Source organism: Heterodontus francisci, chromosome 17, assembly GCF_036365525.1.
Source record: "Heterodontus francisci isolate sHetFra1 chromosome 17, sHetFra1.hap1, whole genome shotgun sequence".
Classification (NCBI taxonomy): Eukaryota; Metazoa; Chordata; class Chondrichthyes; order Heterodontiformes; family Heterodontidae; genus Heterodontus; species Heterodontus francisci.
In genome coordinates this window covers 76,067,133-76,079,943 of record NC_090387.1, presented here as the reverse complement: position 1 = coordinate 76,079,943, position 12,811 = coordinate 76,067,133, and the positions used below count along the sequence as shown (strand labels likewise).

At 42.4% G+C, this 12,811-nt stretch overlaps 1 protein-coding gene across 1 annotated transcript in view; it reads right to left on the bottom strand.

The window, feature by feature from the left end:
* The window catches only part of nudt21 (nudix hydrolase 21), a 32,314-nt gene extending 25,456 nt beyond the window's left edge, over positions 1–6,858 (bottom strand). Inside the window, exon 1 of the mRNA XM_068049723.1 lies at positions 6,474–6,858. Coding sequence (XP_067905824.1) covers positions 6,474–6,586 — 113 coding nt within the window. The 5' untranslated portion in view covers positions 6,587–6,858. The remainder of the gene's footprint in view (positions 1–6,473) is intronic.
* Between the last annotated feature and the right edge of the window lie 5,953 nt (positions 6,859–12,811).

Below are 12,811 nucleotides of genomic sequence, written 5' to 3'. Positions count from 1 at the left end.
CCACTTGCCTGAATGACTGCAGCTCCAACACTCAAGAAGCTCCACATCATCCAAGACAAAGCAGCCCGTTTGATAGGCATCCCACCCACCATCTTAAGACACTCATTCCCAGAGTGGCATCAGTGGGTACCATCTACAAGATGCTCTGCAGAAATGTGCCACGGCTCCTTCAATAACTCTGCAGCCTTTACCACCTAGAAGGACAAGGGCAGGAACACCATTCCTTCACTGTCACTGGATCAAAATCATGGAACTCCCTTCCCAACAGTACATCTACACAAGGACGGCAGTGGTTCAAGAAGGCAGCTCCCCACCACCAATTAGGGATGGCAATAAATGTGGCCTCGCAATGCCCAGATACCATGAGCAAACAAAAAAAATTGCACATCTAAAAACTCAGTTAACAATAATGCTGACCGACCTGTTATTTCGAGTACTTTTGAGTTACTGATACAGATTCACAACAGCTTAATCCCTTCAACAGTCAGTGACTTGGTTTGCCTCTTATTTACTGTTATAAGCAAATGCTCATAGGGAGACACTACACACAATAATGCAATGCCTAGGAAACCTGCAGGTACGAAGACACCACAGAAATGGGTGATGTTAACCATCACAGGTTGAATATTCCTCTTTAGTTGTTTGGCTAGAAAATACTTCCAAACATACAATGGCACATTACATACAGCAATCAGCTTCACCAGAACAAGCAGCTTGGCCCACAGGTCTGTAAAATTTTATACCTTCTATATGCATCAGAACATACATAATAACTGCACAACTTAATGCAGCACATTAAATTCTGCCATTTAGAGTCTGGGGAATTTGAATTAAGCATCTATTTAATTTTATTCAAGGTAATAATCTCAGGGTTATTACCTGAGCCATGAACAAACTGGTCTAGGGTAAATAAGAGTAGAGAGTTAAATGCATGGCTCAAATATTGGTGTGGGAGAAATGAGTTTTGATTCATTGGGCACTGGCACCAGTACTGGGGAAAATGGAAGCTGTACTGTTGGGATGAGCTTCACCTCAACCATGCCGGGACCTGTGTTCTGGCAAGTCGTATAACTAGGATGGTAGAAAGGGTTTTAAACTAAATCGTGAGCAAGGGATCAAGTGAGGGAAGAGGTTATAATTTAAAGAGCAAGGAGAAAGCAAGAGAGCAATAGAACAATGAGGGTAATGATAATCAGTGTGGCAGTAAAGGACAGAGTATACAAACTTAAGAGTACGCCAGCAGATAATGCTAGAAGTTGCGAACATACGGTGGGGGCTGGGGGGGAAAGAGGGATGGAGGGAAGGAGTCAGGTGAAGGGAGATTTAGAAATCCAAAGAGAAAGGTCAAGGCATTGGAACAGTATAGCATTGTGGGTAAAGACAAGCAAAACAGACAGGAAGGGACAGAGTTGGACAAAAATTGTACATCAGTGAATAAGGTCATTGCAGGAAACAAGTAAAAAAAAAAATTTTAAAGGTTCTTTATCCGAATGCACGAAGCATCTGCAATAGGATAGATGAACTAGTGGCACAAATAGAGGTACATGATTTAGATCTAATCGCCATTAGAGACAAGTTTACATGGTGAACAAGGTTGGGAAATAAATATTCCAGTGTACACAATATTTCAGACAGAGTGGGAGAAGAGGGGTAGCCCTGATAGTAAAGATAACACAAGGACATTAGTGAGAAAGGATCTGACCTCAGAAGATCATGAAGTAGAGTCAGTATGGGTGGAAATTAGGAATAGCAAGAATCTGAAAACACTGGTGGGTGTAGTTTATAGGCCCTCTCACAGTAGTTATACCATTAGACAGAGCATTAAACAAGAAATTATTATTGAAGCTTGTAACAAAGGCAGTCTAATAACTGTGGGAGGCTTTAAGCTTCATATAGACTGGGACAATGAAATTGGCAAAAGTGGTCTAGAAGTGTTGGTAGAATGTTTTTGGGAGTTTTGTGGAGCAATATGCTGTGGAGCTGACTAGGGATAAAGCTATCTTAGATCTAGTATTGTGTTAATTAATAATGTCATAGTAAAAAGATCCATTGGGAAATAGTGATAATACACTGAATTTCATGGTAAGTTTGAAAGTGACATACTTCAATCACAAACAAGAATCTTAAACATAAACAAAACCAATTATGTAGGAATAAGAGGACAACTGTCTAAGGTAAATTGGGTAAATAGACCAAAAGGCATCGCAGTAAATTAACAAAGGGGAACCTTTAAAGAAACAATTCAAAATGTTCAACAAAAATACATTCCATTGAAAAGCAAAAACTCAGCAAAAAAGACCCATCCGTGGCTCACTCGGGAAGTTAAGGACAGTATTAGATTAAAAGAGACTTACAATGTTGCAACAAAAAAAAGACAAGTCTGAGGATTGGGAGTGTTTTAGAAACCAGCCAAAAGCCACCAAGAAGTTGATTTAAAAAAAGTGAGTAAACTAGCCAGTAATATAAAAACAGATAAGAGCTTTTATAGGTATATATTAAAGGAAGAGAGTAGCTAAAGTAAATGCTGGTCTCTTAGAAGCAGAATGAGGAAATGGCAGAGGCATTGAACAAATATTTAGTCACAGTAGAAATCACAAGTTCCATACCAGAAATACAGTAACCTAGGAACTAGAGAGAGAAAATTATGGAAATTGATACCAGCAGAGAAAAAGTATTGGAGAAACTTTAATTGACTAAAATCTGAAATCCCTACACACTAGGGTTCTAAGAGATAGCTAACATATCCACCATCTCTGTTGCTATGATTTTCCAGAATTCCTTAGTTTTGGGACTAGTCCATCAGATTGGAAGTTGGCAAACGTTTCCCTCCTTTCTTGAAAAGCGGTGAGAGAGAAAACAGTGAATTACAGGCCAGTTAGCCTATCATTGGAAAAATGCTGGAATCTATGAAGAAAGTCTTAATGTGCTTAGAAAAGCTCAGTATGATTAGAACAAGTCAACATGATTTTCCTAAAGGGAAATCCTGTTTGACAAATTTATTAGAGTTTTTTTTGACAATGTGACTGGTAGGGTAGATAAAGGGGAACCAGTCGATGTAGTATACCTGCATTTCCAAAAGGCATTCGATTAGTGCCACACAAAAGGTTAATAGGCAAGATAAGGACTCATCGGGTTGGGGGCAATATATTAGCATGGATAGAGGATCGGTTAATGGATCTGAAGCAAAGAGTAGGCATAAACAGGGCATTTTCAAGTTGGCAGACAGGGAATAGCGGAGTGCCGCAAGAATCAGTGCTGGGGCCTCAGCTATTTACAATCTATATTAATGACTTCGAAGAGATAGAGTAATGTATCCAAGTTTGCTGATGATACAAAGGTATGTGGAAAGGTAAACTGTGGGGAGGACATGGAGGCTGCAGAGATAGACAGGTTAAGTGAGTGGACAACAAGATGACATATGGAGTATAATGTAGGGAAGTGTGAGGCTATTCACTTTGGTCTTAAGAATAGAAAAGAATACTTTTTAAAGGGCATGAAACTTGTAAGTGCTCACATTCAAAGAGACTTGGGTGTGCCTGTACAAGGAATGCAGAAAGCTAGTATGCAAGTACAGTGAGCTGTTAGGAAGGCAAATGGCATGTTGGCCTTTATTACAAGGGGATTGGAGTTCAGGAATAGAGAAATCTTGCTATAATTGTATAGTGTTTTGGTGAGACCACATCTGGAGTACTGTATGTAGTTTTGGTCTCCATTTTTAAAGGAAGGATTATACTGGCAACGGAGGCAGTACAGCGAAGTTTCACTAAATTGGTCCCTGGGATGAGGAGCTGTCCTATCATGAGAAGCTCAGTAAATTGGGACTCTGGAGTTTAGAAGAACGAGAGACAGCTATACAAGGTTCTGAAGGGACTAAACAGGGTAGGCAGAGATGGTTTCTGCTGGTCGAGGAATCTAAAACACGGGGCACAGTCTCAGGATAAGGGGTTAATCATTTAAGACGAAGAGAAATTACTTCACTCAAAGGGTTGTGAATCTTTGGAATTCTCTACCCCAGAGGGCTGTGGATGCTCCTTCAATTTAATGCTGGGACAGAGATTCTTGGCCTCAGGGAATCAAGGAATATGGCAAACAGCAGGGGAAAAGAGGTTGAAGTCCAAGATCAGCCATGATCATATTGAATGATGGGCCATTTGGTCTACTCCTGCTCCTATTTCAGGTGTTTTATTTTACCACCTGATCCATAAATAAAACAAAATATATCCACTCCTCCATCTTCTCCCAGTCCTTTTAGTCATATTGATTCTTTATTCACCTAAAGTTGTCTCCTTGAACTGAATATTTCCACTCTTGGGAGGGGGAGCTCCCACCGTACTTTCCATTGGTTTAGTTGCCAACAGAATCATTCGCATATATATTTCTCTATGCCCCTTTCAATTCACTAACTGACCACAAACTATTACAAGCTGCAGGCACATGATTCGATACCGGCAGGTCAATAATAGGAATGGCCAAGGCGGGAGCAATACACTGTTTATTGTAGTTGCGCTTCACTGCGGGTCAGTATATATTTAAATTTTTTCTCCACTTAGCAATACAGTCATAGACTATTGTTATCCCAGAATAAGTTAAAAAAAACCACACACACACACACACTGGGATCTTTTCAGGCAGCGTTGAGAATTAATTTAGCAGGCTTTTCTTCAAACACAGGAGATGAGATGAGTTGACACGGTGGACTTCTCATGGTCCTTTAGGGGTGCTGGAAAGCAGAGCTGGGTTTTGGTCTCCTGCCTTAGGAATTCTCTTCTTTGAAGTTCTCACCCTTTTTAAACAGTTCAACCCCAACTCAAAACAATTCAAAAGCAAAACCAACAATAGGAGGTCAACATTTTGACCTCCATCAGTCTTGACCTGTCACTTCTTTGCAAACAACTTCTCCAGGTGTCCAAAGTTGTTTAGAGCTGGAAGTCAGGTGGCTTCCCAGAAAGGCTTGTTTTCCCTCAAGACCTCTGTGCACCTTTTAAAAAAATATTTCCAGGGACTGTTTTTAATCAAAATCAAGTGACTGTTAATGACCCCCTTTGAAAACCCCAACGTTTAACATTTCTTCAATCTTTCAAAAATGAATCCTCAAAAAGTATATTTAACAAAAGAGGCACTTTTGGAACACAATAGACAAATCATACACTTGCACAATCTCAAGTATGCAAACCCCAGACTGACGGACGAGGTGTACAACAGATTCATATTTACAGACTCATACGGAAAAACCCAAGATTTGGACTGTGCCTGCAGATACTGACATCTAAGAAACTTGTGAACAGGAATAAGTTGAACCTAAGGGGTCCAGAATCGAACACCCAGTACCGGATACAAGAGCATCCACATAGTACAAAGAACAGCACAGCACAGGAACAGGCCATTCGGCCCTCCAAGCCCACACCAATCTTGATGCCTGTCTAAACTAATACCTTCTGCACTTCTGGGGACCGCATCCCTCTATTCCCATCTTATTGATGCATTTGTCAAGATGCCTCTTAAACATCGCTTTCGTACCTGCTTCCACCAACTCCCCCGGCAGCAAGTTCCAGGCGCTCACCACCCTCTGTGTAAAGAACTTGCCTCGCACATCCCCTCTAAACTTTGCCCCTCGCACCTTAACATTTGTCCAGTACCGCCCCTTCTCTTGTAGGACTTTCTACGGGCTGGCTCAAAAAGCTCTCCTATATGCAGTTTAAAAATTCCACCCCCTTTAAGTGTATTGCACTAAGACTCTCCCAGTTGATATTGGGGAAGTTGAAATTAATTAACTAAGTTGAGAAACCCAGGTGATGACCTGCATTATGGGAATTGGCCATCACCAAGTTTAAAAAGATTAAAAGGACAAGAGAGATTAATTATGTTTGCGCCATACAAGTGCCAGGTAATGACCATCTCCAACAAGAGGGAATTTAACCAACTTTCCCAAGATGTTCAACAGCCATCGCTGAATCCCCCACTATCCACATCCTGGGGGTTACAATTGCCCAGAAACTTAACTGGACCAGCCATATTTATACTGTGACTACAAGAGCAGGTCAGAGGTTGGGAATTCTGCAACGAGTAACTCACCTCCTGACTCCCCACAGCCTGTCCTCCATATACAAGGCACAAGTCAGAAGTGTGATGGAATACTCTCCATTTGTTTGGATGAGTGCAGTTCCAAACACTACCCAGGACAAAGCAGCCCGCTTCATCAACACTCCATCCATCACCTTAAACATTTAGTCCCTCCACCAATGGCACACACTGGCAACAGTGTGCACCATCTAAAAGATACACTGCACCACTTCCCAACGCAAATTACTCGGGGTAACGTGGGTACTCAGCCCCACACAGTGTTCAATAATGGGGAACCTATTTACAGTTTCTTGCTCTTCTAGTTTTAAAGTACACATACGCCTAGCTGTATAGAATTTTGTACAGAGGTCCGCGCCCAGCCGTCCAATACATTAAAACCGCCAGTTACTCACAGGTTGATGGTCCTTTCCAAGGTCAGCGGCTTGGCCTGCAAATATTTGCTCCCATACTGAGGAACTCCGCGGGGCCAGCGGGTCTGCGAGCGGTTTGGTGGAACCACAGCCATAGCAAAAATTACCGGGCTGGAAACAGACACAAAGCAGAGACAGGCCGCGGCGGGACCGGGCTCTCACACGGGTACAGGCCGCAGCGCCGGGACCGGGCTAAAACAGGGGCACAGGCCGCACCGCCGGAACCGGGCTCGCACAGGCCGCACCGCCGGAACCGGGCTCGCACAGAAACACAGGCCGTAACACCAAGTCCGGGCTCACACAGAGGCACAGCTCACTAACGAAACCTTCTTCACGCTTTAACCCGCGCACTGTTCTTCCGGGTTAGTGAATTGCTTCCGGGTCAGGAAAAAGCGCCAAAGGCGGACCCATGTGATGGGTCGTCCGACCAGTCGGGTAAATACTCTATGTTACAGTTGAGTGAGTTATTGAGCAGGAGTGATTGTTAGGTTTTATTTTAGCTGCTTGTCACTCTTACAATTAGGTTTTGTAGAGTAAGGTTTGGTACACACAGAAATTGCTGCAACCAGTTACCCTAAGCTGACTTTTCGGAGTTAGTGCAGTCCTGATGGAAGTTGCATTATTGCAGGTGACATCTTTTTCGCGAAAATTTTAAACCAAATTCCATTCCAAATGTTTTTAAGAAAATATCACAATTACAATTTAAAGAGCAGTATTTTGCATTTATATCAAGAAAACGTTCCAAGGTGTTTCACAAAACATGCTTTAAAAATGGATTAAAAACAAGAAATGCTGGAAATACACAGCAGCTCTGGCAGCATCCGAGTTTTGATGAAGGGTCACTGATCTGAAACATTAACTCTGCTTCTCTCTCCACAGATGCTGCCAGACCTGCTGAGTATTTCCAACATTTCTTGTTTTTATTTCAGATGCCCAGCATCTGCAGTATTTTGCTTTTACTTTAAAAATTGATGCGGAGCTAAAAAAAAAACTTTTAACAGCTTAATTGGTCATTCCATCGTATTTGCTTTTTGTTGCACCATGTGTAAATATTGGCAGCCATGTTTGTCTACCCCTGGATTCATATAGTCTGCAATCACTGATTTTCTAGGCTCATGAAGAATGTCCATTTTCACCATGGTACCAAAGAGCACCTGGTACTCATGTAATCCCACAGCACCTCTCTGTTGTCCACTGCAGTGGGAATGCCCTAACAGACAGCAACCAAACGATCTTTAGCTATTGCTTCTCTTTCCACCTCCAACTGTCCCAAGAATGGACCTTGGTCTGACTTCTCTTCCTTGGCCACATGCTGGTGCTTAGCAATTTCATCTGCAGACTTAGCATTCACTTTTAAGTGTTAACTGATGAAACCAAGCTCTATCTCCCCAGCTCTCTCAACCCCTTAACTACCTTTGTACCACTATACTGCTTGTCTGATGTCCAGTCTTGGAGGAGCTGCAATTTCCTCCAACTTGGAAGGACTGAAGCCATTGTCTCATCCCCTGCGACAAACTCCATCCAACACCTTGGCGTGTTCAGACAGATATAAAAGATTCCGTACAGCCTTTTTAAAGAACAGCAGGGGAGTTTCACCATCCTGGCTAACATTTTGCACTCAACCAACACCACTAAAGATTACTAACTGATAAGTCAATTCTAATCTCTAGGCCTCCATATAGTGAAAGGTAGACTGAGGAGCAAATCTGCAGGAAATTACAGAGATGTGAAAGATCTATAGGACGGTGATACTGGGAGACCTTACTTACCCAACTGTCGACGAGATAATGTTAAGAGAAAAGGGTAAGGAGGGAGGAATTTCTGAAATGTGTTCTGGAGAACTTCCTTGACCAGAACATTCTCAGTCCAATTAGGAAGGAAACAATGCTGGATCTGGAGCTGGGGAATGAGGTGGGCCAAGTGGACGAAGTGTCTGTAGGGGAATGTTTGGGCACGAGTAATTATTGTATCATAAGATTTCGCTAAACAACGGAGAAGAGCAAGGAACAATCTAAAGTAGAACTTCTAAATTGGAAGAGGGCTAATTTCAATGGGATGTGAGGGGATCTAACCAGAGTAAAATGGAACCAAAGATTGAAAGGAAAAACAGGGGTGGAACAATGGGTGATCTTTAAGGAGGAGATGTTTCAGGTACAGGCTAGGTACATTCCAACAAGGGAAGGTACAAGGTAGGGGAACCAAAGCCAGGGCTCCTTGGATAAGGAACCAGGAGGTAATATTAGAGAGTGTCACAAAAAGTTGCTTTATATCAAATTATGATTTTTAATCCATTGGCTGGAAACCCAAATTGAATTTTAAAAACAGATTAAAGGTGACTTGAGCTCGCAGCTAAAGATGGCTACCCCAATTTGCATCACTGTACCTTCTACATTCCAATCCATTGAGATGGAGACACCACGTCTGCAAAGATCCATCAAGGGCAATGACCTGGGGAATATGAGTGAACCACATATCCTGTTCCCATTGTCAGGGCACCAAGGCAATCACCTGAGGTATTCAACTGGTGGAGACAAACCATTAAACTTAATTGCATGGACAATGGGACCCTAGCCAAGAGGGGGTTCCCAGACATGAATTCATCAAGCTATAGCAGGAATGCCTTAAAGCCAATCACTTGAACAATGGGACCCTAGCTGTGAGAGGGAGATTCCCAGACATGAACTGATTACGTTGCAAGGGGGAATACACTGGTAATGACCATGTTTGAATCACTGGGTGATGGTCATCTGACAGGCCCATCCTTCGTGTGTTTAAGCTTCCGCTTTCTCTACAGTAAGTGGACAAGCAGCTGAGACGCTGACGAGAGAAGACCCGAGTGGGGTCCCTCTTTCCTCCCTCTCTCTCCAACCTAACGCAAGCTTTGAACTCTGTCTGCTGACTGGGACCATCCAAGGATGCCCCTGCAGCAGACAGAGATCCCATGAAGGAAATAACCCCATACTCCTGTCTCCAAGAGAACAGATAAATCAGCCGTCTACATCTTTAAATTGGAAGCATCTGGACCACTGAGGGAAAGTCGCATGACCACCAAGTTCAGCCTGAAGTGAGCTGAATCACCAGTCTCCATAGACTGTATACCCCTCTTATTTTTGTTGACTCTAGTTTTACCAATCTATTCCTCCCACCTCACTGTAATCTATGTGTGTGTTAAAGTTGGAGCGTATTTTATTATTTTACTTAGATCAGTTTAAGTATAATAAAACTAACATCTTTGTTAAACTCAAGAAAACCTGTCTACTTGGTTCTTTAATGATCACAGTATGTAAACAGTTAAACACTCACTGAATTGGCAAGTATATCCTTTAAAAAAAAATAAACCTGTTGCAGTCACACAAGGAGAGGGAAAAGAGGGGAGCCATTTGACCCCTACTAACCTGAGCATAACAGAAATTTGTGGTCTCTATGTCTGGGATCGAACTCACAGACCAATGAAAAATCGGAATCGATAAACTAAATTGATCCCTAGCAATAATGTTCAAACTTCAATACAGGTTTTCTTGTGTTTTTCAGCACTAGAGTACTAAAAATGCCCACATTCGAGGCCTTCTTGCAACAGAGTGAAGTAACTTGGGACAGTTTAAAAACCCTATCCGTTGAAAAGTTAAGGAGTATAGCTAGGCACTTAGAGATAAATATCTCTCCAAAAGCTAGGTAACCCGAAATCCTAAAACTTGTGGCCAACCTTTCTGAAATTGAATCAGAAACAGGCATAGAATCTGAAACAGACAAGCTAGCAATAGCCAAGATACAGCTGGAACAGTGGAAACTAGAACTAGAATTCCAAGAAAAAGAAAGGGAGAGCCAGAGGAAGAAAGGGAGAGACAGGTATGGAAGGAGGAGAGAGTATTCCAGGAAAGGGAGAAAGGAAGAACTTTACAGGAGGAGATATAGAGCCTTGGTGAGACCACGCCTGGAGTATTGTGTACAGTTTTGGTTTCCTTATGTCAGAAAGGATATACCTGGCATGGAGGATTCACCAGACTGATTCCTGGGATGGTGGGATTGTCCTATAAGGAGAGATAGAGATGACAGGGCCTGTATTCTCTAGAGTTTAGAAGAATGAGAGGTGATTTCCTTGAAGCATACAAAATTCTTACAGATCTCGACAGGTAGATGCAGGAAGGATGTTTCCCCTGGCTGGGGTTGGGGTTGTGGTGGTGGGTCTGGATCCAGAGGACACAGTCTCAGAATAAGAGGCAGGCCATTAAGATTGAGATGAGGAGGAATTTCTTCATTCAGAGGGTGGTGAATCTGTGGAATTTTCTATTCCAGAGGGCTGTGGAGGCTAAGTCATTTGAGTATGTTCAAGAGATTGATAGATTTCTAGATATGGGAATAGTGCGGAAAAATGGCGTTGAGGTAGAAGATCAGCCATGATCGAGTTGAATGGTGGAACAGAGTCGAGGGGCTGATGGCCTACTCCTGCTTTTAATTCCTATGCTCCTATGAGAGACAGGAAAGAGGTTTAAGGCAGCTCAAACTGAACGGGGGGAGACCCACTGTACCCAGTGAAGGCACCTTAGTGAGGGAACTAATCCTAGCTCAGGACCAAGTGTGGAGCTCTAAAAGATCTCCTAACTGGTACCAAAGTTTGATGAAGGAGATGTGGAAGCATTTTTTCTCTCATTCAAAAAGCTTGCAAGGCAATTAAAATAGCCAGCAGAGGGCTGGACCCTGCTACTGCAAAGATGATTAACATGAAAAGCCCATGAGGTTTATGCCCTACTGACCGATGAGAATTTGCTGAACTACAAGATGATCAAAAATGCTATCCTGAGCGTATACAAGCTGGTACTGGAGGCGTAACACCAAAAATTCTGAACTCTCCGAAAACGACCTGAACAAATTTACATTGAATTTGAAAGGGATAAGCAACTCATTTTCAACCGATGGATACAGGCACTTAAGATAGAATCCACCTATGAAAGCCTCAGAGAGGTGATCCTCCTCGAGGAGTTCAAAAACTCTCTTTCCCATTCCATAAAGACCCACATGGAGGAACAAAAACTTTCAACAGCCAGGTAGGCAGCAACTCTGGCTGAGGATTATGAGCTTGTCCACAAGCTCTTGTCCCAAAGGAAACCTTTTCCGAGTGTTACGACCAAGTGCTCCAGTCAAAGCCCCCAATCAAAATATACGATTCTGATTGTGGTGGGAGAAATGCACTGTTATTTCAATCCCGTCCCTCCACAGATTGCCGAACATATCATTTGAAACTTTCCAAATTAAAGAAAGACCCAGCCAAATTGTACCATCTATTAACCCCCAAATGAAGCTAACCAAACCAGGTGTCTTTAAGTCAACAAGTTAACTGTTTAATTAGAAAAACTAAATTCTTGAACACTATTAAGATATAAACATCATTTAAAATAGAAAAAATTAGAGTCCTTGCAGATTTATGCTTCTGCTGGATGTGGAACAGTCCAAGATTGCTTGAAGTCTTCACAGCCGTCCAATGGGGAAAAAAAGGTTCTTCAACAGTAGAACATTCTGTAGTCTAATCCAGAAGTCGAAATTGTTGCTTTCCTTCTCTAGCGATGAATTTCTACAATTAACACCTTGCAAACACTTTTGAATGAATCAATTTGGCTTTAGAATTTTTGAGGGATAAAAGATTGTCACAGTCTAACTTCCCTTCCATTTAAATCATCAGAGGTCTCTGTTTTGGCTTGACTTTTTAGAATTTTGAGAGAGAATAATAAATAAACAGACTAAATTCTCTTCCTTCAGTTTAAATGGTCTGAGAGCTATCCTTGCTGGTGCTAACACACAGCTGCCTCTCTGTTTCTCATTAGAACAGTCTGTCTCAACTAAAAAGCCAGTTCAAAAGATAATTGCAACATTGTATATCTGGTCCTTGGTCTCTGGCTGTTGCTGGGTAACCAGGATGCATTCTTTGAAGCTGGTTGGTTCCCTCTTCGTATGCTTGTATCCAACGGCAATCAAAATGTACTTTCTCTAATTCCTGAGGCTTGCTGGTTCTTAAAGCAGTACGGCTCCTTTTCCAGCCTTAAAGGCACACCCCATTCTTCCCGAAAAAAAACTACAGGATCAAATCACTAGTCACCTCCAAAAACCTAAAAGGCTAGAAGGTGGGAGGGTAATAGGAGGTTGAACTGCATTGTCATAGTCATAGAGTCATTGGGCTAGAAGGGAAAGCTGGGGGCCCACCTCAGGCCAAAAACAGCAGTGATGGCCAAAAAGCCTGTGCGTTTCCATTGCAACAAGGCAGGTCACCTTTGTTCTTTCTTCTTCTTGTCTCGAGAGTGGCGCAGTGGTTAGCACCGCAGCCTCACAGC